Here is a 26,316-nt window from a genome sequence, read left to right on the forward strand (position 1 = left end):
AATATGCTTACGTAATTCCAGGAATTAGCATAGAGTGCACTGCGAGAGTAGTTTTGTGTTTTGAGGTCTTATGCATTTTATGCAAGACAGGATATATTGAAATTGCATATGGTAAGATGGAAACAGATCGGAGCAAGTGTTAAATATTTATAGAGCTTTGCCAGTAAATCGTATGCCTGAACTGAGATCTATTGAAGTTTTGGTATCGTTGAACTCAAAGTGCAGCCGAAGGCTATTTGCGAATCGAATTGCAATATCATTAGGCGAAAAAGAAAAACCAAGATGCAACTGTAAAACTAGATTTTAATTGGAGTGTTTCCGTTTTGTTTTGTAAATTTCGTTTTATTGGACATTCGAATAAAAAGAAAAGAAATACGAGTCAAAAATTTGTTGCACACACATAGAACTGAGCTATCGTTTATCATAGATCATATCGTATTTATATATTCAGATATTCATTTATTTTTTATATATACTTTTTTTTTACTGTTTCTTACTCTTTTCGTTATAAATTAGACACAAAAAACGTTTACAAATTATGTTGAATATTTCAAAACTTAGCTGACAAAAATGATTAATATTATGTATAAAATTACATAGCTAATTGCTTAATGTGTGTGTGTGTCTGTGTCTGTGTGTGTGTGGGTGTGTGCTAAAAATTAAATTCGTGATCATATAAGAAATATGCTTGTTTATGCTTTATAAGGCGTGGTTCAACAAAGTCCTAACTATATACAAGTTCACATATATATATCTATATATATATATATATATATATATATATATATGTTTATGTATCGGTTGATGTGAGCTGACTGGCAAAGCAAATTGTTGTTTTTAAAATTCATTTGCTTTACAATACAAAAATTGAATGAGGCTTGATGAGGCTTAAGGCTAATTAAATTAATTCAATAACTATTTAAAGTTTGTGTGTATGTGTGTGTGTGTGTGTGTTTCGTTTATAGGAATGCGGACTTTAGATACAGATACAGATACAGTTTAAATATATATATATAATAAGTTTGTTACAGATACAAATACAGAAAAAGAGCATTAGCATTAGCCGGTCAATCCCTTTTGATTGGCATACACATACAAATATATATACATATATATAGGTATATAGGTGAGCATACATATGATATATATATATATATATAATTTGGATAGTACGCATATCATAGCTTAATTAAAACATGTACTGAGAGAGATAGAGAGAGAGAGTGCTTGTGTTTATAGAGACAGAGAGAGTAGCGGGAAAATTTGACTTATAAATTGAAAGCTAACAGAAGAAAATTAAATTGCATTTTCCACATGAATTCTAACTACACGCTAGTTATGAGCTGCTCCTCGTTCCTCTTTTATTTATACTTTATTTAGTTTTATTATTTTTAGTCATACAAAATAAGAAAAAAATGTTGCAGATTGTCTTATAGTTCCAGCCGCTTATACTTAAATAAATCAAGAAATACTCCCGAAAGAGTTTTCTCTGCTCTTCTTCTTATATTCAGTTTTTCTCCAGAAAAGTTGCAATTCTTCATTTGAGTCGAGTTCTCTTTAACTACTTCTCTTCTTTTTTTTTCTTTTGTGGTGTATGTTGTTGGCCTTTACAAAGTTTTGGTATTGTTTGTTGTTTAATTTATTTCTAAAATTTGTGTGTTTTCTTGTAGAAACCATGAGTTGTTGTTGTTGAAGATATTTTTTGCTGCAGAGAAGTATTTGCTGTACAAAGATTTATGTTCTTTTTCATTTTGTGGAATGTGGTTCGTTTTCGTTTTTTTTTTTTTTTTTTTGGTTGGTTTCAACAGGAAATTAGGGGGCTCTCTAGATTGTTAGGGGCGACTTTTGATTGTATGTGTATTATATATACATAACTATAGATACATATATATATATATTTTTGTTGTAAATCTCTTTCATAAGCTACACATTGAGTTCAACTTTTACACACATTCAGTTTACAGTTTAAAGTTTTCAGTTTACACTTTAAAGTTTACAGTTTTCAGTTAACATCTGTAAAGCTTACAGTTTTCAGTTTACATTTTATAGCTACAGTTTACAGTTTACAGTTTACAGTTCTAAGTTACAGTTACAGTTACAGTTTCGTCTACTGATAATTTGGTTCTGCTAAGTTATTATATCTTTCGTTTTGGCCCCTAGGATAACAGTAACGTGTAATACGAATGGCTTAGACACAGAATTTACGCTCGCTTTAACCATATTGAGAAACGCTTTTCACACTCACTACAACTACTACAACTACAGCTACTGCTACTGCTACAGCTACTGCTACTGCTAGAGCTACTGCTGGAGCTACAGCTAGGCGGGCTGCACTACAGCAGCAACTCCTCGTCGGTGTGCGACTCGCCGTACAGGCAGCACTCGTCCACACCAACACCGGCTGCGGCCTCGTCGGCGACCTGCTCCTCGCAGTCCAGGCTGAGATCGTGCGGCTGCTGCGGCGACTGCTGCGGCGCCTGCTGCTGCGGCTGCGGCTGACTCAGCTCGCGCAGATAGTCGAGCGTCTTGTCAATGGCGCGCAGACGCTTCTTTAGCGACGTGGTGCCCAGTATGTCCACCTGCAAAATGGAATAAAACAATATTAGCTGAAGCTCAAACAAGGATCAATATGTGAGGCTACGTACCTTCAGCTGCTGGGAGAGCGGCAGCAGGGCAATGATCCACCAGGCCCAGGCGGGCCCGTCCGCGATCAGCTGCCAGCTGTGCTCGAGCGGCGGCATCTGGCCATAGCTCTGGAGTATCTCGTGCTTTTGCTCGGTGCTGAGGCTCTCGAACCAGCCGGTCGCCTTGGCCAGCACCAGGGACTGCATCGCAGCCACAGATTGAACCTGATCGATGGCAATCGGCTCATCGCATATGTACTCCACCTTGGCCGTTTCGTAGCCATCCTTTTCGCTGCGCGCGAGTATCTTGAAGCGCTTGCAGCCGATGGTGCTCAGTATGGAGCAACCGTCGCCGAGCAGGACACAGTCCCTTATGTCCAATATGGTGCCGACATCATAGTATCGGGACTTGCCGCTGTGCGGCTGGACAATGCCGAACGTCTTGTCGCCGGACTCGAGGGCACGCCGCACCATCAGCCGGTAGCGGGGATCACAGACGAACAGCGGACAGGGTACCGATGGGAAGGCCGCGGTGCAGATGAATACCGGCACCGAGGGCTCCTGATCGATTTCCTGGCGAAAGCGCGCCTCGTAGTGGTCTGGAATGAATCGTTTCATTGCGGCTTCTAGGAATTTCGTAACTGGCCGCTTGGCCAGCGCAAAGGGTACTGGCGAGGATGAGCCCTGATACAGATTATTATTGACATTTAGTTCCACAAGTGGTGACATGCACAATGGACACGAGGAGTTGTAATCCATGCAACGATCCAAGCATACCAGACAGTAGGTGTGTCCACACGGCGTCACCACCGGCTTCCACAGCGTCCGGCAGCACAGCACGCAATCAAAATCGCTCGCATCGATCAGCTGGCCCCCAACGGCGGTCAGCTGCCGCTGCTCCGACCCATCCAGCTCTGGAACAGACGGAGATTGATCTTAATAGAGATTTATCTCAGCATGGGATATAAGCCAAACTCACTTCTCAGTCGCTGCATCTCCTGCTGCGTGCGCTCGAGCACGCCGCTCAGCAAGCGGCTGCAGCGTCGCGTCTCGCAGCCGGCTGCCACATGTGGCAGCTGCCCCGCCGCCTGTGCCGCGGCCCATTTTCTGCGGCAATGCTTGCGATTGGCATGCCGACGCGCCTGCAGCTCGAACTGCTTGGCGCTGTGCAGCTGCTCGTAGACGTTGCGCGGATCGATATAGTCAAGGGCGCTGGGGAACAGAAAATCGCCATCCATTTGCAGCTGGGCCTCTTCCGCCGCCGCCGCCGCCGCCTCCTCCTCCTCCTCCTCCACTTCGACCTCAACCTCCTCCTCGTCGGCCATGATGTAGTTGTCGTAGTCCTTCTCGCAGCTCAGGCCGAACTCATCCTCGACATCGTCCAGATGCACATGATGATGCTGTTTCCTGCGCCGGCGCATCTGCTCCCAGAGCAGCGCGTACGGCGCCTTGGCGGCGACCGCATAGCTGCGCTGCAGCTGCGCTGCCGACGGCGGCAGCGACTCAATCGCTGCGCGACTTTTGGGCGTTTGGGCCAGGAGACGTTGCAGTATCTGAAAAGGGCAAAGAGATATGAGCAAAAGTTGATCAAGGCAGCCTTATATAGGCCCACACACCTTGGCGAGATCATGTTGAAAGATTTCCGAGTTGCTGAGATTTGTGTTTTTGTCCAGGCAAATGGCCAGAAAGCCATTGTACAGGGCATCCTCCAGTCGACCCAAGCCGCTCAGCGCCAAGGCGCGCAAATAGTGTGCCTGCAAATTGCACAGAGAGTATTCATTATAGCGTCTATTCACTGTAGTCAAGCAGTAGCTCACCTTGGGCGAAGTGCAGCGCGTGCGCAGCGCATTCTCAATGTCCGCCAGGGAGCTTTGATAGTGGCTCAGCTTCAGCAGCACCTCGGCGCGCAGACAGAGACTCTTGAAGTTGCTCGGCGCTGCAAACGAAAAAGGAAAGACCAAAGAAAATTATTAGAGAATATATGAGGAGGAAAATCAAAAGCATTTGCTAATTGGCGCTTAATTGCTGCGCTGTAAAACACATGAAAATGAGGAAAATCATGAAAATTGTGAAAATCACACACTTAATGTCAGCTTTTGTAAATGAAAATGTCAAAAAGATGCCGCTCGTCAACATCTTATGGAGGCGCGATCGCTTGGCAAGCACTTGTTAGCCAATTATATATATAAATATATATGTGTTTACCTCAGCAGCCAAAACAAACTAGCCAACCAGCCAGCCAGCCACCCACCCATCCGCCCACCACTGAGGCGACGGCCAACACGCGCACAAATTCTACAATTAGTTCGCTGTCGACGCTGACGTTGACGTTCGCTGCAGGCGCTAATGCAAACAGCGCTGCAGACTGCTGCTTAACATTAACAGTGCCAGCTAACAGACGCTGTTAATGCACGGCACGCGCCTGCATTGGTTGGTGCAAATTTGTCAAGAGCACAACTCTTTCAAGCACAAGAACAACATTAACATAGCTCAAAGATGCAATACTTTAACAGCTATGCTTGCTGAAAATGTTGCTAGCGATATTAACATGACATGTTGCTGGCAACATTTAAGCAGCACGCGTTAACATTTTAAGAGCGTGCGCATATGAAATTTACAATGTTAACTCTTTAGTATGCGCGCGCTCTTGCGCTGTTAACTGCTAAGAGCGGCGAGCAGCGGCTGCTGACGCGTCTGTTAAAAAACGCGATTATGTAGCCTAACATTACGCAACATAAAAACAAGCGCAACAACAAGCAGCGCTACGTAGTTGTCAATAAAGGTGTTGCGTATGTGTGTGTGTTTGTTGGCCCTCTTGTTTTTTGTTGTTGCTGCAATTGCTAAACAAATTGTCGCAAAAATGATTACATATCAGCCAATAGCCAAATGCAGCCGCTGCTCATCGCCAGCTTCGGATGCAAGATTTGCATTTTGCTGCCGCAGCAACATGCAACATTCAATGGGCTACATAATGATGTCTACAAAGTTGTTGTCGTTGTTGTTGTTGTTCGAGTGTTAACCATGTTTTTGCTTATGTTTCGGTTATGTAAAACGCTCACTCGAAATGTTTGTCAATATTTTTGCTGCCCCAAATTGATGTCAAGTGTGTGCGAGTGTGTGCGTGTGTGTCTGTGTGTGTGTGTGTAGCAAAGTGATAATAGCAAGCCAGATAAGGCAGGTTAATTGGGGATGTGAGTTAAGTAAGTGCTTGTGCCATAGGAATTATGCAAGGTCCATTGCGACTGCCTTTACAGCAATTAGTTTGGCGTTTTAATTATATAGATTCTGCTGAAGAATGTCCAGAGATAGCGCTTATATACATATATATCAGATATTTTAATGGATGCTCTTAGAGCATAATATAATTTAAAAGCCATTAAAAACTGTCACGAAAGGCTAAGAGTAATAAATTAATAGCTAAGCAATAAAAACATAAAAAAAAACATACTATAAATAGAAAAAAACTTAACTAAAATAATAAATGGCTTTAAATGTGTTCAACTTTAAACTATATATATACCATATATTATATTTTAATATACAAAAAACTTGTTTATTTTGTCAGCATTTCATTCTTGCAAATGCAAAAATGTCTCTACTTCCCTTATTGCTTTCATTTCCTGGAACTCTATTGTTTTCAGCCAAGTTAATTTGTTTTATAGCAGAACTGCGCTACTATCTTAACCGTTATGCCAACGTTAGGCAATCGAGAACATATAAAACACAAAAAGAAAAAGAAGCAAGAAAAATAATAATAATACTAGATAATTGAAAACAAAGCTCAGTTGCCTATCAAGAAACACAGCTGGCAACGTGCTCAGCTGCGGGCCAACAGTTGCTGTATAGAATATAGAATATATATATATATATATATATTGGTACTATATATACCATATATATATCTCATTGCTAAAGCCGCCACGTTCAGCATTTGACTTCCCGTTCGATAGAATACTTTATAGACGCAATTGCTTACAAGCTCTCGAGCAAGAATTCAATTAAAATGCAAAAGGCCGCATGCAACATTGTTGTTGTTGTTGTTGTTGTTGTTGTCAATTTGCACTTATTAGAGAATTTAACGCCAGAGCTAACAACACAACACACACACACACACACACACAACACACACACAGAGAGACTCCCTCGCATCCTTCGCTTGATCATTTTTCCGTAACGCTGCAGACAATTTAAGCCCAACTGTTGATAAATTGCATTTGGCTGCAGCTACTTGTGCCATATATCGTATATATAGCCCATATATATATATATATTGTATATCATGCATATATATCAATCTGTGCGCTTGTATTTTTCTTGGCCTGCATTGAAATCAGATTTCGTCACGTACATTAAAAATGATTTCGCGAAATTCGCGTTCTTCTCGCGTTGACAAGTGGCCGCCACTTGCAGATTGCATAAGCCACAAAAACAAACAAAAACTAAATACATTTATTCTTTATAAAAGCCAGCAGACGCTTCATTTTCATTTGCCAATCAAACCCGGCAACAGTTTTCCCGGAGTTTTCCGCTTTATTATCTAGATTTTCGCATAGATCTCAGCGTGCTTTATGCTGTTCGTCAATGCGAAACTTAATTGTGCCTAAACTGAGAGCAAAAAAACAAATGAAAAACGAGCAGAAAAAAAAATTAAATGAATAAATAAAAAACGTCGTTAAACAATTTGCTAAAAATAAACGTTGCGTATACGCCGCATGCTCCGGCGCTGGGCATTGCCTGGCTTTGATTATGCTGTGCAAATTGCCTGGCACAATGCAAACACACACACACACTAGACACACTCGCACACATACACACACACACATACACACACACACAGACACGCACACACGCACAGCTAAAGGCAACCGAGCGCAAGCTGGAGCTGAACTGACCCAAATACCAAACTGAATGCCCATAAAATTGCGCCGTAATACAAGGAGGCGGGGCAGAGCGCGGGGCGAAGGGGCGGGGGCAGCGACTGTTTGGGGGCTTGTTAAGGGAGCTACTGGGCCAGGCAAATAAAACGAGCAAAAGTGCCTCAAGTCGACAAATCCCGACAAGGAGATACCCTGAATCCAGCGTACGTCAAGCTATCTTCCACACACACATACACACACACACACACACACACACAAACACACACACACACACACACTCACACACACACACACTCACACACACACACACTCACACACACACACACTGCATCTGTGCTTCTTCTTGCCAATGCACCACACTATGCTAAAGGCATTCTGCAATAACTTCGCTGTTTAAAGTCCGATCTTAATGCAAGTTTCTGGACTTAAAGCAGACACACATTTGAATTGTGTATATTGCAAAGCGCAAGACTAAATATTCTAAAAAACAAGTTTGGTTGGCAAAGTTGAAAGTTATTTAAAAACTAAAGCATGATTCATCTTTATATGCTCTACATATCAAGTTTAGTGCATCCTTCCTCTATAATATTCAAGTTATGCTTCAACTAACTCGAGAAACAGACAGAGGGAAATATTTGTAAGCTGTTTAGGCTATACGAGAGAACGCAAAGCAAGTTTGCTGTTTCTAGCTTTTATATTCTTCAATCGAGAGATATCAGTTGAGAGATATCAGAGATACAACGGCTATCAAGGAAATATAAATGCTCAGTTCAATTCAATTACATTTACGGACAGACAGACAGACGGACAAGGCTATAAGAACTTTGTTCTTCTTGCAGCTCGAGATTACGAATATGCTGCCGTCTGTCTGTTGCAAACATTTGCACAAAAACAATATACCCGTTTTAGCCATTTTCAATGGGTTCAGGGCATAAAAAGACAAAGGCCCAGCAAAAGGCGCTGAAAAGCTGAAACTGAAGCTGCAGGCCGCAGGGCAACCAATTTTATGCGTTTCAAATTACACTCTTTGTTGTCGTTGTTGTTATTGTTGTTGTTGATGTTGTTGTTGTTGCATTGGAGATTCCTGTGGTGTTTTTCGTTCGATTTGCTGCGGTTCAAGCGAGCGTTTCAATAAAATATTCTGCTAGATGTGCGGCTAAAGTTAATTTGCGTTTGTTTTATGGCACAAGCAGACATTAGTTTGAGGCAACAAAATTGAATTTCAAATGGATTGCTGTTTAACAAATAGTGTGTGACTAGAAAATACCCTGTAACTTAGAATATATTACACCAAAGAGATGAAAGAATAGTTCAAGGTATTTATCGCAGCTTTCAATTGCATAAAATAGTTTTGGAAACAACTTTCACTAAAAAATTTGTAGAATTTTTAAAATAATTTTTTATAATTTAAATTAATTTAACTGTGAATATTAATTGATTTATATTATTATATTATATTTTATTACTAAGTCAAATTGGAGAAACATTCTCTAAATTATTCAAATTTGGACTAAACAGGCTCAATATAAATCCTTATTGAATATTATAAGATTCTAGAGTGGAAGAAAGAGATAGAAAGAGAGAGAGAGAGTGAGAGAGAGAGGAAAGATAAAAAATTATATTTAGAATAAATTGCAAAGTTCGGCAATTCTTGCGAATAAAATAAATGAGATTTCTATCTTGAAGACAACGCCTTTGCTTGCACACGTAATTACAGGGTATATTTGATATAATAAATAGTAATATATGCAATTTCTAGAGACAGAGAATGCCTCGCATTGGCATTGTTAAACAGGAAATGGGACGCTTTGTTTGCTTGGCTCGAGCATTGCCGGCTATTAAACGTTTCATTTGCGGCCGAATTAAAAGAGACCATTAATTATGTTTTCTCGCTAGAGACAAATCTCGTGAAAATGCGAATGCTGACATGCAGCAGCAACAACAACAACAACAACAACAGCAGCAACAACAACAAGGACAGTCAACGGGGGACAAACTTTTCAGCTGCGGCACACGCTGCGTATGCGTATTTTATGCACAAAACAATTTCGACCTGTGCATCAAAATATTTGTGCACATTTCACGGCATTCAAATTGACAAATGTGAAATGGCGAAAATTCCGTAAGAAATATCAAATGAAAATAAATAAAATAAGCTTAAAAGTGACGCGTGTGGAAAATCAAGTTCGCAATTCGCAATTCTCTTTTAATGGAATTTTTAAAGTCGTGTGCGCCATAATTTTATTGCCATCATTTCGGCTCGTGTTGCTCAACTGCGTTGCACTCCATTTGCGTCATGTTTGCCACCGTGCCACCTTGCCACCTTGCCACCGTGCCACGCCCACCACTGACTGCGAAAACGTCAACGCAGGAAGTGAGAAGGGAAACAAGCGACAAACGCAGCAAATGCTACATTTCCGTTTTAGCTCTGTTTAAATAACCCACACAGCAAGAGAGGGTAGCTGCGACTATATACTCAGCATGTTGCTCGGGGAATATATATAAATAAATGAATGAGTAAATAACTGAATAAATAAATGTATACAAATAAGTTAAGATACAAATAACTAAATAAACAAGTAAATGTATAAATAAGAAAATATATAAACAAATAAATAAATATATGTACATATACATAAATAAATGATTAAGAAATAAATTAATTTAAACAAAATACAATAAATAGCTAAGTAAATATCTAATAAATTAATATATAATAAATAAATAAATAAAATATATAAAAAATAAATAAATAGGTAAACATTTCAACAAATATATAATTACAGCATGAATTAATAAATATATAACTAAATACATGAATAAATAAAGAAATAAATATATAAATAAGTTTGATATTAAGTCTTACATACAACATTTTTATAAAGGCTGCAAAAACGGGTTTTAGCTGGAATTCCCTTATATTTATTTTTTTTAACTGAGTCTAAGCACAAATCAGTTATTAAAACAAAACTGAAGCAAAACCCGAACCAAATCGTATTTTATTTATATTTATAAATAGTTAGTTCCAGCCGCAAAGCATAACTTGGCCCACAATCATTGCATTTGTCCAAAAATATTTGCCAGATGCCAATTTCGGGTGAGGAACTAATTTAGCCCACGTTTCGTATATGAAAATATTTACGACTTGCAATATTTTCAGTGCAATGGGCAATTGCATATTTAGAAATTAAATTGTTTCATTTAAATTTAACAAATATACACCTAAGCCAAAACCAAATTTCGTATAGGTGGAAAACCAGCTTCACAGAGCAAATCTAAAGCTGGAAACTAGGAACCAATTGTTTTCTATATGCAGACATGATTCTTACTATAAATATTATGGACAATAACATTATTGACATTTACATTATCAATTAAAATAACATTATTATTGTTAACAATCCAAGGACTCAGCGAAAGCTGTTTCTTAGCGTATCCAAACTTCGTCTTGGTTAACTTCATTTTTATACCCTGAACCCATCAAAAATGGGTATAAGGGTATATTGTATTTGTGCGAAAGCCAAATGTATGTAACAGGCAGAAGTAAGCTTCTCCGACCCCATAAAGTATATATATTCCTGATCAGCATCAATAGCCGAGTCGATCTAGCCATGTCCGTCTGTATGTCTGTCCGTAGAGACTTGAAATTTTAGATGTAGGTGCTCCTAGTTCCCGCAGATCGAGTTTGTTTCCGATAATCGATAACTTACTCCGTTTCCAAGCAATCGATAAAAATCGATATCGATATTCTGATTTGGGGCAATTTTGGTAAATAATAAGAGCTAGAGTCACCAGACTTGACATATAGCTAATAAAATAGAACATATATGCATTTGATGTTGGAAGAAGAGGGTTCAGGGTATCCCCTAGTCGGGAGCTCCCGACTAGAACCTCTTACTTGTTTTCTTTTGCAACTTTGACGTTCTTGTTTAGCTTTAGCGAAGCGTAAAGATTGTGGCAGCTGGCAGCAGGCGCGGGTTGTGCTGCTGTGCGGGGCAGAGGCAGGGGCAATGGGGTCACGTGCCACGTTAACGTTTTGCGGGTTCAGGATTCAACGTTAACGTCAATGGCCAGCTGCGTGGGTTAAGCGCTGCTCATAAAGTTGTCAATTGACGCACAAAGCGCAAAATAGACGCAAGCAGCTTCAGCTTCAGCTCCAGTGAGCGGCAGAGTGGGCGGGAGCGAGAGGGGGAGGGGTGGTAGGCAGCTGCATTTGATTTGCGTCTGAGTTTTTCCCTGTGGTCTGGGTGATTGACCCACGCACGCCCAACTGCTGCTCGCTGTCAGCTGCCTGTCGTGTATTTCCATTTTTTAGCGACGCAGTTTTATTTGCCAGCCAAAAAAATAGAAGAGTTGAGCGGCGCGTACAACGCGGCGTATGCGTCATTTGGCAAGTGTGCGGAGGTCTTGTCTGTGTCAGGCAAGACACACACACACGCAGGCACACACACGCACACACAGTCGCACTTAAACTACGCTTCAGGCTGAGGCCCCCAGCAAAATGAATTCAAGGTAAGCCAAGCAAACAAGCCCAAAATATATAAAATATATATACACAAAATAAAAGCAATCTCCAAATAGTTGTTATATAAGCGAGCCTCGATCGCTTCGCGCTGGCTGCGCAGCTAGCCGCAACCTTCAAGCAACAACAGCAACAGCAACAACAGCAACAACAACAGCAACAGCAACAACAGCAACAACAACATAAGCAGTAGGCAATTTAAATACACGTAAATACACAACAATATTTGTTTCGTAGCGTTAACAAATGCAATCAAAAAATTTGTATTTTTTTTTTCAATATTTTGTTGCGAATGTTAAATTTGCAACTGGCCGCAAAAATAATGAACTTTATGAAGCGCACAAATTTCCAGCTGCACAACGAGCGTGAAATAAACAACAACAGTAACACCAAAAATCGCTTCAATGAGCAGCAAAAGCAGCGACGTCGGCAGCGACGTCGGCAGCGAAGCCAGCTGCGACGCCTGGGCTGTGTGTTCAAGGTTAAACGGGCCAAGGCGCGCGTCGCGTGGCACGTTACCACAAAGTTGCACATTTTTTAGCTGTTGTTGTAGTTGTTGTTGTTGTTGTTGTTGTTGTTGTTCTTGTTGTTGTTGCCTTTGCTTCCGTTTCATGTAAATTATATTTTATATTATTTTAATTTTTTATATGTTAGGCGGGGCGTAAGTTAAAGGCAAGTTGATTTTTATGGTCATTTTTAATGTGCGCTGTTGTTGTTATTGCAGTTGTTGTTGTTGTTGTCGTTGTTGTTGTTGCAGGCAGCTTTACATTGTGCATGGTCGTTGTGTGTGTGTGTGTGTGTTGCTAAGCCAGGCAGCTTATGCACTTGAGACAACGCCAGCCAAAGACCCGCAAAGCCGACAACTTCAAAGCCCACACAGGCAACAACAACAACAACAACAACAGCAACAACAACAACAACACAAGTTAACATTCCACTGATTAGCAGCGGCTGCTCGACTTGCCACGCCCACACATATGAACTACATTTCTGTTATTGCTGCACTTGCTGCTAAGCAGAGCATAAAACAAGTACATCAATTATTTTATAGTTGTATTTTGTATATCCTGTCTTACTTGATTTATGGAGTATTCTTTTTTGTATATGTCTATTGTTTTTTGAAAGGGTATACACAGTTCGTCTTGTCGCATTCAGTTTGTCATTTCAGCTTGGGCAGAGACGGGGCCTTTGTTGTGGACAACTCAACTGTCAGCGCATTAGTCCGGCTCTTGCAGATAGGGGCCATGGGCGTCGTGCAGTCGAGAGTAGGTTCTGCTTAGCAGCAGAGAGCCAAATCCCCCCCCCCCCCCCTCCCACGCGCTTGTTGTGCCATATGCTTTGTATTGACTTTGCCCAGGCATTTGCCATATGTTCACGTTGACATTTGATAAATGTTCTGCGTGCGTGTGTGTGCGTAACTGTGTGTGTGTGCCTGGTGTGACTCTTTTAAGCGCACACACACTTCCACTTCCGGCTTGTGGTCAGGCATTTGCGACGCGCAGTTAATTGATTTCTGAGACGCCCAGCAGAAAAAAAAAGACAGACGCCCAATAATCCACTTAAAATGAATGTGAACTACAAATGGAACCAGTTTGGTGAAAAGGGGGGCGAGGCGGGGAGCGTGGGGCTGTCTGATTCTTTCAGCAGCGTCTATTTTTAATGTTGAACTATTTTTGGGCAGCTGCAGAGACTCGAACAGCGACTCAGCTCGACCAACAAAGAGAGGGAAAGGGAGAGGAAGAGAGCTTATGTAACACAACAGAGGCGCGAACAGCCCCTAATGTTGGCAAAGAGACGCAACGAAAATCGAAAAACTGACACCGAAACCGGCTTTTTATGCAAAACTGCCAAAAATGAGGCGCGGCGGGGCGGCAGCGGGCGGGTGTTGAGCTGTTGATGGCATTGCGTGAGCGTCAGCTTGTGCAACAGCAGGCGGTGCGGGAAGCGCAAAAGTCAAAAATGAAGAGCGCAGCTGAACAAAATGTGCAGCAGAATTGCCCAAGCGACGGCCACAGCAACAGGGCCAAAGAGCATGGCGCGCCAGACTTTTTAAGAGAGAGCGAGTGCGAGAGAGCGCCGCTCGAGAGAGAGAGTGAGCGCAAGCTTAGCTTGTGTCAAAATTTGACAGTTGCCTGCTGCCGCTCTTGTTACTGCGACCAAAAAAGTATGTCAAAGTCAAACGTTGCTGCCGCAGTCGCAGTCGCAGTCGCTGCCGACGCTGACGTCGCATTACTAAACATTGCTGTCGGCCGCTGCCGCTGCCCGACGTCATTTTTATTATGTTTGTTTGGTAAGTGGAGCTCTGGTTATGTAAGTCCAGCAGCAGACAGCAGCCAACTGTTGGCCATCGTCGTCATCGTTTTTATATATTTTCTTGTTGTTTTTTTTTTTGTTGAATTCGTTACGTTAAGCCCAAGCCCAAAGCTCGCCGCGGTCGCCCCTCCCCCTCTAAGCCAGCATTCGTTCAGCGCGCGTCTTAGCCTTTTGTCTTTTTCACGCCGTTTCCACCTCAGCCCGCCGTGCTGCAGCTCATTTGTTTGTTGCCAATTTCAACGCTTGACTTTTTGCGTCGGCGGCGACTGAAAATTAAATCGTGATTTGTAAATGCGCTCAATTTTTCGTCTCGCCTGCCTTTTAGGCGCACTGGCAGAGGCAATGGGTGGCGGAGGGAGGGGGGGAGTGGCGAGTGCTGAGTTGGAGCAGCAGTGAATTTGGCAATTTTGTAATAAGTTTTTTTTGTTGCGATTAAATAATCAACAACAATGTGGCAACAACTGGCAGCTGCTGGCAACAAGCGAACGGCCGAAAGTGATTGTTGATATCTTGTGTCATTCTGCAGTGTTGTATAATTGCCGTTTATTACGCTGCTGCTGCTTCGGCTGCTGCTGCGGCTGCTGCTGCTGCGGCTGTTGCTGCATCTTCCTCTTCATCTCCCGTTCGTTCTTTTCAATTTGCGCTGACGCGTGGAGCTTTCTCAGCGCAGAACTAATTAAGTTTTTTAGCCACAGTCAGCGGCGTTAACAGTGCTGTTGTGATGTAATTAATTTACATATGTTATGTAAGCATATATAATGCAAAAGTTAACGCAAAATGTTCTCAATGCATACGTAATGCCCTTTGTCAGACCCCTTTCAAGGTAAAAGTTTTATGACCTTTTCTTGTGCAAATTTAATTTGCTACATGAGCTTCTTCTTCTTCTTACAACCACCTGCAATTCTAGCTACTTTTTCAGTGGGCGGCGGCAACTGTTGCATAACTTAAGGCTAACAGCCTGTGTATGTGTGCGCGTGTGTGTGTGGTGGTTGTAGACCATTTGATGGCTCATTTGTGTGGCAAATTGAAATGCTTCGTTTTGCCAGGCTGATAACGCCCACTCCCCTTGTTTTTATGGCACTTGGCTGTGTCAGTGTGTGTGTGAGTGTATTTGTGTGTGTGGCGCTTGCGGCTTGTACACAATGAAGTTTGCACTTTGAACTCGCATTGCCTGTTTTTACCCAGTTGTTTGTACAGATGAAAATGCAAATGCCAGCGATTGTTGGGCTTGTTGTTTTTACGGTTGCCCAACACTGTGCTAGGGCAGCGAACTTGGCTAATGTTTTGTTTTTTTGGCTAGATCTCACAGTTCAGCTCTATTTGGCCCCTTGGCTCGTGTCTATTACTCAATATAAAACCAACTGTTTGTTGTTGTTGTTGCAATTGCAATCGTCGCTGATTGCCGTCAAATCGTTTACAGTTGCAGCAGCGATAAAGCGCACAACAGCAGAAACAAAAGCAACAACAGCTGCATGTGGCCCGCCATTGCTTACGAGCTAAGTTCTATGACATAACTGTAATTCAAACGAGCTCGCGAGAGCCGCACAGTGAATGGCAAAGAGAGCGCCATTGCAAAAGCACATGGAGCGAGCGAGCGAGCAAGCGAGAGAGAGAGAGCGAGAGCAAGAGCACAACGTGTGAGCGCGAGCGACTTACTTTTGATTTTTTGCTGCTGCTGCTGCTGTTGCTTTTGCTGCGCTGCCGCCTCTGCTGCTGCTGCTGCTGCTGCTGCTGCAGTCAATTGAGTAATCCACATGTTGTTTTTGCTGTTGCTGCTGTCGTGTTTTGTTTACAAATGTTGAAAGTGAATTTTCAATTGCAATTCACAGTTCACAATAGAATATTACTTAATAGGCAATAAGCGCAAATCTGACAGCAAGTGACTCACTCGCAATGCGCCAGAGTTGCCAGACTGTTGTTGTTGTTGGCATTTTGTGCTGTTGTTGTATTGTTTTTTGGCAAATGAGGACAACAATTGCAGTTGAAGTTGAAGTTGCAGCTGCCGTTGCCGTTGTTGTTGCAATTGCCCCAACTTCAGCTTCAATCGCGTCCAGACGCCATTTGCTTTCTGTTTTGCAGCACAAGTTGCGCCCGTCGGACCTCATTATGCAATTACAACAAAGCGAACAACAACAACAACAACGAATAAACAAACAAATATTTTTACAGAGCGACTCGCTGAGCTGATACACCCCCGCGCGAGGGGTTGCGGGGTTGCCAGCAGTTCCATAATGTGCTGCCATTTAGTTTTAATTAAGACAAGGCGCACGAGCTGCAACAACAACCAACTGCCGCAATATATGGCAACTCTGTCTGTGTGTGTGTGTGTGTTTGTGTGTGGGTAAGAACTGGATATCCGTGTCGCAATTGATATGCATGTGGCACACACACACACAGAAAGACACGAGCCAAGCGCTTATTACATCATTCCGCTTGGCCAGACAGAATTTTGCATTCGGCCCATCTCAGCTGGAAGGCGTGCCGAGTGGGCGTGGCCAATTATTAACATGCAGCATTTTATGGCAACAATTTTGGTGTCGTCGAGTTATGGCTCTTATTATGCTGTACTTTTTTTATTGCTATTATTTTTTTATTATTATTGTGCATGAAAAGGGACTTTGCTGGGATTATACGATCTTTACATTATGCAACAAATGGACGGCGTGGCAAGAATCCTGCCTAATGCCGCATAAGCCCAGGAAGTGAAGATTCTAGTCAAGGGTCTATAAATTATCTGCAGTCGCTTTGACAAGCAGCAGATGAATATTTTGGGGTTAACTTTAAGCTAGAGAAAAGGAAAGCGTACTTACAATTCTAAAATTAGTTTGAGTTTGATACTGCTTGCCACGCCCACTTGTCCACTTGCCGCATAAGTATTTATGCTGAACAATTTCTGGGCCAAGAGTCTCATTTCGATTGTATTAAAGAAATTCTTCGTTGCTTTTTGCATAGCTCGCTGTGAAAGTACGAAAAAATGTGCGCTGGCATTTGAAAAATGTGCCCAATGTGGCAACTGGCAAATAAATAGCAATGGGACACATACTGAGAGCCAAAAGGCGCCGCATGCCACAGCGAAAGTATCTACAAGCTGCACGCCGGGAATGCCGGCAATGCACCGTCTGGCTAGAAGTTAAATCCAATGTGGCGTCTACACGAGCCCCAACAAATAAATCAATGCAAATCGCAAAAGCAGCAGCAAGTAACAACAACAACAACAACAAAATTAACACAATTTTATACTAGATGCGTTGAGAGATATAGAATAGATAAAGATGCAGATACATATATATGTACATACATAAAAATAAATATATAGATGCAGATATAGATATAGATATAGATATAGATATAGATATAGATATAGATATAGATATAGATATATATATAGATATAGATATAGATATAGATATAGATATAGATATAGATATAGATATAGATATAGATATAGATATAGATATAGATATAGATATAGATATAGATATAGATATAGATATAGATATAGATATAGATATAGATATATATATAGATATAGATATAGATATAGATATAGATATAGATATAGATATAGATATAGATATAGATATAGATATAGATATAGATATAGATATAGATATAGATATAGATATAGATATAGATATAGATATAGATATAGATATAGATATAGATATAGATATAGATATAGATATAGATATAGATATAGATATAAATATAGATATAGATATATAGATATAGATACATATTTATATATGTAAATATATATATATATATGTATAAAGATTTAGATATAGATTAAGATAGATGAATATATATAGAAATAGATATGATACAGATACAGATATATATATATATATAGTTAGGTTTTGTGCGCTTGGCTCAAAGAGGCTGGCAACTGGCTTTGTCTCAAGGCCATGTCAATTTGTTGGTCGTTAAACTTTCGCCGAGTCTCTGCACTCCCCCTCTCGCTTTCGCTCTCTCTCTCTCTCTCGGCCTCTCTTTCTGCACAGGCCTTTGTTCACTTTCACAAAGAACTTTTTTATTTATTTTTTTTTTTTGCTTCAACTGCGCATTAAAAAACACAAAACCAAAAAAAATTGCAAAGTTGGTTAATATAAATAACGCAACGAGCAAAAACAAAGCAAAGGCCTTTGCCAACCCACAACCCTCCCCCCGCCAGGCCCCGTCAACCTCTCTAGCAGTCTAATTAAAAAGCCAAAAACAACAACAACAACAAACTGAATGGCAAAAACAAATGTTAATTAGTGCACTCACTTTGAATAATTGCAGCACGAGGGAGGGGTGGTGGGGCCGGGGCGGTGTACTGCGATTTCTGTGCTGGCCATAAAAAACAAACACTTTTTCCACAAAGTTGAGAGACCTCTAAGCCAAATACGCACACAGCCCCAGCCATAAATGTGAGCCCATTTACGTATATGCCTAATATGAATTTGATAGTCGCGTTTATCAGCTGTTGGCTTTTTTTGCTTCTTCCAGCTGACAGTCAGTGTGAGGAGTGGGGAAGGAGGGAGGGGTATACTTCTGTATTGGTGCGCACTACGATAATCGGGCATATCAGACATGTATTTGGGTTATGGCCAGCGCACGAGTTCAGGGTACGCCCTTGAGATGTTCGCACATTGGTTGCGCAATCATCAACTGCCAGACAACTTTGCTAATGGAAAGTGCAATGATATTGGTTGCTTATCAAATTTGAGAAGCGCAAAGAGAGGCGGTCAAGTTCAGGGCTAAGTGCGCTAATCAGCTTGGTGTTCGTATGAAACGATATTTTGTAAACACTGCGACTTTTGTTTTGTATAATTATATCAATATTTCTTTGATATTTATATAATTGTTGCTTATCAAATTTGAGAAACGCAAAGAGAGGCGGTGAAGCTCAGGGCTTTGGACGCTAATCAGCTTGGTTCGAATGAACGACACTTTGTGATCCTTTTTATAATTATATCAATATTTCTTTAGTATTTCTTTGATATTTATATAATTGTTGCTTATCAAATTTGAGCAGCGCAAAGAGAGGCGGTCAAGTTCAGGATTTTGCGCGCTTATCAGCGTGAAAAACATTTTGTGAACACTCGCACATTTTGTTTTGTCTAATTATATCAATATTTCTTTTGATATTTCTTGGCGACACAGTTCAACTTAGTTAGTTGCCCGCATTAACTCAATTTGCGTCCAATCAAACGTGCAATTACGAGACATTTGCCCTAATGAATGCGTCGTCATGAGCTTTTCCTTTGAATTTGTGTGACCTCATTAGCAAAATGAATGCCACGCAAGTACAAATATCATTTCAGTTAGCCGCTAATTAAACGCGCCCCACATTTAAGCCACATAAAACAAAATAAGCTGCGGCCCACATGGCCGAGTGTGGGAACCGGCCTCCCAACAGTTGGTCAACAGTTCCCAACAAAGAAATGATTGCATGGCACGTGCTAAATTCTTTTAGCCACTTTCACATTTAATGCACATTTCGGTCAGTCCCAGCGCACGCTATCAAATTATACGATCTGCGATATATATACTTATATCTACATAAATTACAATGGCGCTGCGTGCAGAGGCCACTAAAAGGCCAAAACGGGGCGCAACATTGCATGATATGTGGGCATTTTACAACACTGCAACACAGCAACCACTATGAATTTGTTTATGCATATTGAAACGAACTGTTCCTGCCGCCTGCCGCTTGCCCCCGGCCACAGCACAGATCCTCGCGGCGCCTTAACAACTCTTTCCACTTAGTCAAGTCGTGTATACCCTGTGGCTATAAAAGAGAACCCTTATATATTTTATTGATATAGTAAAAACCGAAGCGGAAGACCCTTAAGTGCATATTTATAGCTTAACTCTCAGCAAATATATGAACTTCGACTCTAGAAGAATTTAGTTATTTATTCTAGATCTTCCAGACTGTCTGCTTGCAGCAGCTGTTAAGGCTAGGGAAGAGGTCTTGCCATCTAATTTATAAAAAGAGAAATCTGTGAAATTTTTAAATATTTATAAACAAGTGAACATTTATATTAAACAGTAGAAGCCACGCTCTGTCAGAGGTAGAAGGTTTAAGCAACAATTAACATAAAACCCTCTTCTGTTGCTATTAAAGGGCATCTGCTAGTCGAGTTAAGGCACTTGCACTTCTTTTGTGGTATATTTGTGTTGTGTACCGAGTCGCTGTAATTGCAAATTCGCCATGCCACATGTGGCAGCGTTGCACGAGGTCGACGACTACATTAGCAGCTCCGTGTGGGCGACTCATCTAGTATATCTTTTGTGGCTTTTGTGTGTGTTGTTGGTGTTTGGTGTGTGTGTGTGTAAGTGTGTGTGTTGATTATCTTCATGTCTGGCACGTGTTGTGGCTCATTTAGTGCCTGGCTGTTAAGTGCCTCATCCAAGCCCAAGCAAACACTTCTGACTGCGTGGTGTGTGTTTGCGTGTGGCAAGTGGAGCTGCTGCTGTTGCACTCATGTCCGGGCGGATTTAAAGCTTGCCACACAGCGCTTGATCTTGTCAGTGTCAGCGTCGAGTGGCCATCAAATTAGCGGCGGATATGGCAACGCTGCGTATTTGACAGCTGTCAAATTTATTCATGCTCTACAATTGACTTTGTCTAAACGCAATGACTACGCACTTTGGTTATCAACAATTGGCCATAAATGTTTATGCCCAGCTTATTTTATACATTCATTTTTTTCTATTCTTTTCTGCCCTGATTTCGATACATTTTTTTTATCAGCACAAAAGTCAATAACTGATTGCGAGGGAACAAAAAAATAAAGAGGAAATAAAAGAAATGAAGAAAAACAAACAATGCTTAAAAATAACTTAGCTCCAATTGGATTCTTTTTGGGCGTGCGAGGATGTGTGTGCGAAGGTGTGTGTGTGGGTGCGTGTGTGCGTGTGATTACGTGTGTTTAGCAGCGTTTTGTGAGTAGCTTCTAGAGCGCCTTTAATTGGCAATTCTCATTGCCCAAGTCGCATTTTTTTTAACTTTTTTTTTTTGTTTTTTGGCCGCGTAAACAGAATTCATAAAGCTCGTGTGATGATGCGTCAGCTTTGGCTGGGCTAATCAGCACATTGAATCACAATTGTTTACTATATAAACAATAACAATAACAGCAATAAAAAGAGAGAGAAAGAGAGGGAGAGAGAGAAGGGGAAAGCACAGTGCTCTGATAAGAACAATTATGAAAGCAACACGGGCCGATTCTTAGTTTTGTGTGGGCGCAAAAGTCACGCAACAGTTTGGCATAAGCCATAAAACACACCTGCCCCCCTCCCCATCCCCCTCGCCCTTCTTTTCATGGCAAATGCTGCGCTCTGACTAGTCAAGAGACACCCACTAAATATTTAGACTATTTAGGAATTAGCCAAAAGCAAGAAAAGAAACACAAAAGCAACTAAATAAATATTATTCACGTGTTATATTTAGATTAGATATTAATTGGAGCAGACAGAATAGTTGGGCTGACTTTCTAGATTATGGAAATAGGTACAAACTATTTAAGTATGCTAGCTAAATAAAGAAGAAGGCAAATCGAGCTTCAGTCAGATGAAGGCCAACATAAAATTGGCAACAAATTGAGTTAGGTTAGAAGAGAAAAACTCTCAAAAGCTGAACTCAACTAAAGTTGTTTTCTTTTAAGCTGATTTATTTCAACTGCTCTTTGTAAACATAAAAAGCAGTTTGCAGTTCTTAGCCAAGTTGAATGCAAAACGAATAACTTTTTGTTCTTACTCAGCCTGGCCAAAACAGAGGGAAAAAATCAAATATCAAATATTTATGCCACAATTTCGTTTAAAGCCATTCGCAAATATTTTCTTAGGTTTAACTTTTGCTGATTGGCATTAAAAGCATTTTAAGAACTCAAAAGTTGTCAAAATTTAACACATATCCATCCATTCATATCCATCTATATATCTATCCATATACCTATTTATATGTCTACTCTCTCTCTCTCTCTATCTGCCCTTTTCTCCTTCTATCTCTCGCTTTAACTCTATCAAGCGATCCCTCTATCTCTCGATCTCTCTCTACTACACGCTGTCTCTCTTTCTATCTCTCCCTATATTCATCTCTATCTCTCTGCCTCTCCATCTCTATCTCTCTCTATCTATCTCTGTCTCTCTCTCTCTCTCTCTCTCTCTATTTTTATTTCTTTTTATCTCTACTTTTCTCTCAACTTCTGTCTCTTTTTTTATATGTCTCTCTCTCACTCTCTCTCTCTCTTCCTCTATGTCTACCACTCTGTTTTTTCTCTCTGTCTCCTCTCTCTCTCTCTCTCTTCTTCCATCTCCCTCCCCCTCCCTCTTTTCCATCAGCTACTTTTATTCGCCTGCTTTAATTGATCTGCTTAATTTTAGTTTTTGTGTTTAATGTGTTTCTGCAAATTGCCCATCAGCTGTTGGCTGCCAATTGCCCCAACCCGGACCGCCCCCCTCACCCCGACCACGCCCCTGGGCAGCTGCCATTTGGCTGCGCTAAACGTTCCGGCTGGCATCTGGCGTCCAGTCAAGTGTCTGTGACCTGGTATTTCGCAGCTTGTTTGATGGATTTCTAAGTGCGTGTATTGCGCTGATTTTTCAAAGGAAAAATAAAAAAAAGAAAAATCGAAAGAAAATGAGTCAAAAAAAAAGCAACAGCTTTGGGGAACTATTCGTGGAACTGCTTCGGGCGCAAAAGTGTCGCGTTTAATGATTAATTAGCTGATATTTCGGTGTCTTTTGGCAGTAGTTGTTGTTGTTCTTGTTCTTTTGTTGTTGTTGTTGTTGTGTTGTCTACGTTCGACTGGGAAATGCCTCCAAAGCGTTGACTCAGCGCCTCAATTATTCATGCACAGTGGCCCCTGAAAGTATCTGTCTGCAATTTGGCGTGGAGTGTGTGCCCAACTAATTCAAAGTTCGAGATGTTGTCGTTGTCATTGTTGTTGTAGTTGTTGTTGTTGTTGTAGCTGTGGCCCTTAAGTAGACACTTTTAATTTGGCAGCTGTCCCAAGTGCCTGTCCCCAACCCCAACCCCCACTCCCGCCCAGCCACGCCTTGACACTGTCACACCCCTTTGACAGCGCAGCATTTGTGGCATGCTTTATTTACTTTGAATTTGCGACGTAAATATTTAATAATTGAGTCCTTGGCACACAGAGCAACAGAGAAAGAGAGGAGGGGAGAGGGGAGGGGAGCGAAGGGGGACAATCAACAACAATACAATTAGAGCAACAACAACAACAGCTGACAAATGATGCTAAGGTTGAACTCTTCCTCTTCGTCCCACTGTTGTCTGCATCGCGCATACGACCTGTGGCCCAGGCCAGGCCAAGCCAGGGCCTCGCTGCATTTGTGTGTGTGTGTGTGGGTTTTCCATTGGAAACCTGTTGCACAGTTCAGCGCCTGCTGCTGACGTCAGCAGTGTGTTTATCCTCTTTATTGATTTTCCGAGCACCCATCAAATATAAACCCAAACAAGCTACACTGAGCGAAAAGGCGTGTCGAATGGAAAGTAATTGCATTTTTTTAACTGCCCCAATGTGAGTTCATTAAAAGTCACGAGTGTGTTGTCATCGTAGACACAAGCGACCAATAATATTTTGACAAGACCAATAATATTTATTTTTATCTATATATTTTCTCTCTCTCTATTTGCTACACTCAGCGAAATGTTTGGTATTGTGCCAGAGTTTAATTGACTGATGATTAATGTGCTTATGTTAGGTAATTCATTTTGTCTTCTATTTTTGACTTTATTTGTAGGCATTAATATTAAAAGAAACTAATCATTTTTGATATGTTTGAGAGTATAATTTTAGAGAGCTTCAAGCTGTAACAAGCTGGTTCAAATCCATGTATACTAAATCGCTACTTAGACCAAACAAGTTCTTTAAAATATAAATGATATTCTTTTTAAAAACGATTTGTTTCAAAATATGACAAACCCTTAAAACAGATCAAAGTAGATCCAAAGTATTTATAATAACTTTGGCTCCAATCTTTGCATTTATCTAACCATAATTGACAGATGCCAATTTTGGCTAGAGATCGAATCTAGCCCATAACTTGCATATGAAAATATGAGGGTATTGCAATATTTTCAGTGCAACGGGCAATAGTATGTTTAAAAACAATTGCTTGACTGAAATATTAACAGGTTAAAAGACAAATCAAGGTCTGAACCAAAAGTTGGGCTCGAGAATTAGAAAAACCAGACAGGAAGCTGCTTCTAACTGTAGATTTAGAGCCCTGCACATATATATCTAGAGATATATCTTCTATAAAGATTTTGGCACATTGCAAGTTTAAAAAGTTCTCAGTTCGAAGAGATCTTTCCTTCCCTGCCCTCGTTCATTATTATTTCTAGAGATATATCTTTAAGAAGTTTATAATTCGTATCAAATATTTTCACAGTGCATTCGCTACACTGTGCAAAACAATCGCATCATATTCAAAACAGTTGAATTTCCGTTTAAAGAGAATTTAGTTAAGTTTCCCAAAGTATGTCCCACAAAGTATAAATATATTTATGCTGAGACTCACCTTTCTCGAGGCTGGCATTGCAGAACTTGAGCGCATCGTCCAGGCGATTGAGATGCATGCAGCTGGTGGCCTTCTCGATGATCTTCTTGGCCTGCAGCTCGGCGCCCCACCACTTCTCGACCAGACGCCTGACGAGCACGTCCGGCATGAACTTCATGGCCTTGGCGCCGCCCAGCGCATAGCCGCCCATGCCGGCCACCAGGGCGGACGCGGAGCTGCCGGAGGCCATGGTCGTTGTGGCCGTTGCTGTCGTCGAAGCCACCGTTGTGGTGGTCACCGTGGTGGGCGCGGGCACGGCCAGACGCAGGCCGAGTCCATGGGGAAAGCTGCTGCTGACGGGCGCAGGCGGTAGGCCCGGCATGAAGCGCGTCGATGAGCTGGCGATGCCCAGGCCCAGGCCCAGGCCAAGGCCGAGACTGCTGCTGCTGCTGTTGGAGGAGGTGAAGGAGGAGGCGGAGGAGGTGGTGCTGGTCAAGGCCACGCCCTGCGGCAGACGCTCAGCACTGCGCGGAAACTTGACATGGCAGATGTTGCACTGCGTGATCGCCTCGCAGCACTGGCCACAGAACGTGTGCCCGCAATTGGTCGTCACCGGAGCGCGCAGCATGTCCGCGCAGAGCGGGCACAGCAGCGGATCGTAGTCCTCGCTCAGCGCCGGACTCGGTACGCTTAGTTCTCGCGTCGGCGCATGCAAATCCAAGTCTGTGCCCGGCAACAGCTCCAAGCCCAGCGTGTGCGCCGTCCACATGTCCACGTGCTGGCGCATCTGCTGGTATCTGGATCTGCGACTCGACTCCAGCGCCTGGCTGGCCGATGGCACGCCCACGCCCACAATGCCGCCCAGCTGGCGTATGTGTGCGGTGAGAGCGCTGGCCAAGACCGCCAGCTTGTCCAGCGGCACGTGTCCGTCCGGCTGCAGGCTGGCAATCAGCTCGTACACATTAAACGCCTGCGCCAGGCTGCCCAAGTGGGCAAAGGACTCGCCCAGCAGAAAGGACAGCTGCTGCGAGCTGTTGTTGTTGTTGTTGTTGTTGCTGCTGTTGTTGTTGTTGTTGAGCAGCAGCGCGTGCAGCGTGTGCGTTGAGCTGGACAGCGGCCGTGCAGCAGCGCCCAAGTGTTGCTGCTGCTGCTGCTGCTGTTGCAGTTGCAGTTGCAGTTGCAGTTGTTGCTGTTGATTCTCCTTGCGCAGCGCTTTCAGTGCGCGTTTGGGTGCCAGCGAGGGCTTCATGTAATAACCCTGGGAGAGCGGCATCCTGACAGCTGTTGCTGCTGCTGCTGCAGTTGTTGTTGTTGTTGTTATTCCTCTTGTTGTTGTTGTTGTGCCGTGTAGCTGGCCGTTGTCACGTATGCGACGACGACGTCGGCGTCGACGCGACGTCGCAGTAATGCGCGCTGTTAATGAACTGTTTTTCTTTTTGCTTTTTCTCCTCTTTTTTCTTTA

General features: G+C 42.1%; 1 protein-coding gene across 1 annotated transcript; it reads right to left on the bottom strand.

The window, feature by feature from the left end:
* Nucleotides 1-361: 361 nt before the first annotated feature.
* On the bottom strand, nt 362-26,316 carry LOC115767908. The gene is made up of 6 exons (XM_030712281.1): nt 24,876-26,316; nt 4,442-4,560; nt 4,241-4,378; nt 3,604-4,177; nt 2,646-3,538; nt 362-2,579 (listed from the first exon to the last, which is right to left on the bottom strand). Exons 1-6 carry the CDS (start codon nt 26,125-26,127, stop codon nt 2,334-2,336), a joined length of 3,222 nt encoding a protein of 1,073 aa, XP_030568141.1. The 5' UTR covers nt 26,128-26,316; the 3' UTR covers nt 362-2,333.

This window comes from Drosophila novamexicana, unplaced genomic scaffold (genome assembly GCF_003285875.2).
Source record: "Drosophila novamexicana strain 15010-1031.04,08,12 unplaced genomic scaffold, DnovRS2.1 tig00000009-arrow-pilon, whole genome shotgun sequence".
In the NCBI taxonomy this organism is placed as follows: domain Eukaryota; kingdom Metazoa; phylum Arthropoda; class Insecta; order Diptera; family Drosophilidae; genus Drosophila; species Drosophila novamexicana.

What these genes read in the sequence shown, in the direction of transcription:
- LOC115767908 (XM_030712281.1), bottom strand. Translation starts at nt 26,127, where the DNA reads ATGCCGCTCTCCCAGGGTTATTACATGAAGCCCTCGCTGGCACCCAAA. An exon ending in CGCGCTGCACTTCGCCCAAG is followed by an intron (nt 4,379 to 4,441) that starts GTGAGCTACTGC and finishes TGCAATTTGCAG; the next exon opens with GCACACTATTTGCGCGCCTT. An exon ending in TTCAACATGATCTCGCCAAG is followed by an intron (nt 4,178 to 4,240) that starts GTGTGTGGGCCT and finishes TGCCCTTTTCAG; the next exon opens with ATACTGCAACGTCTCCTGGC.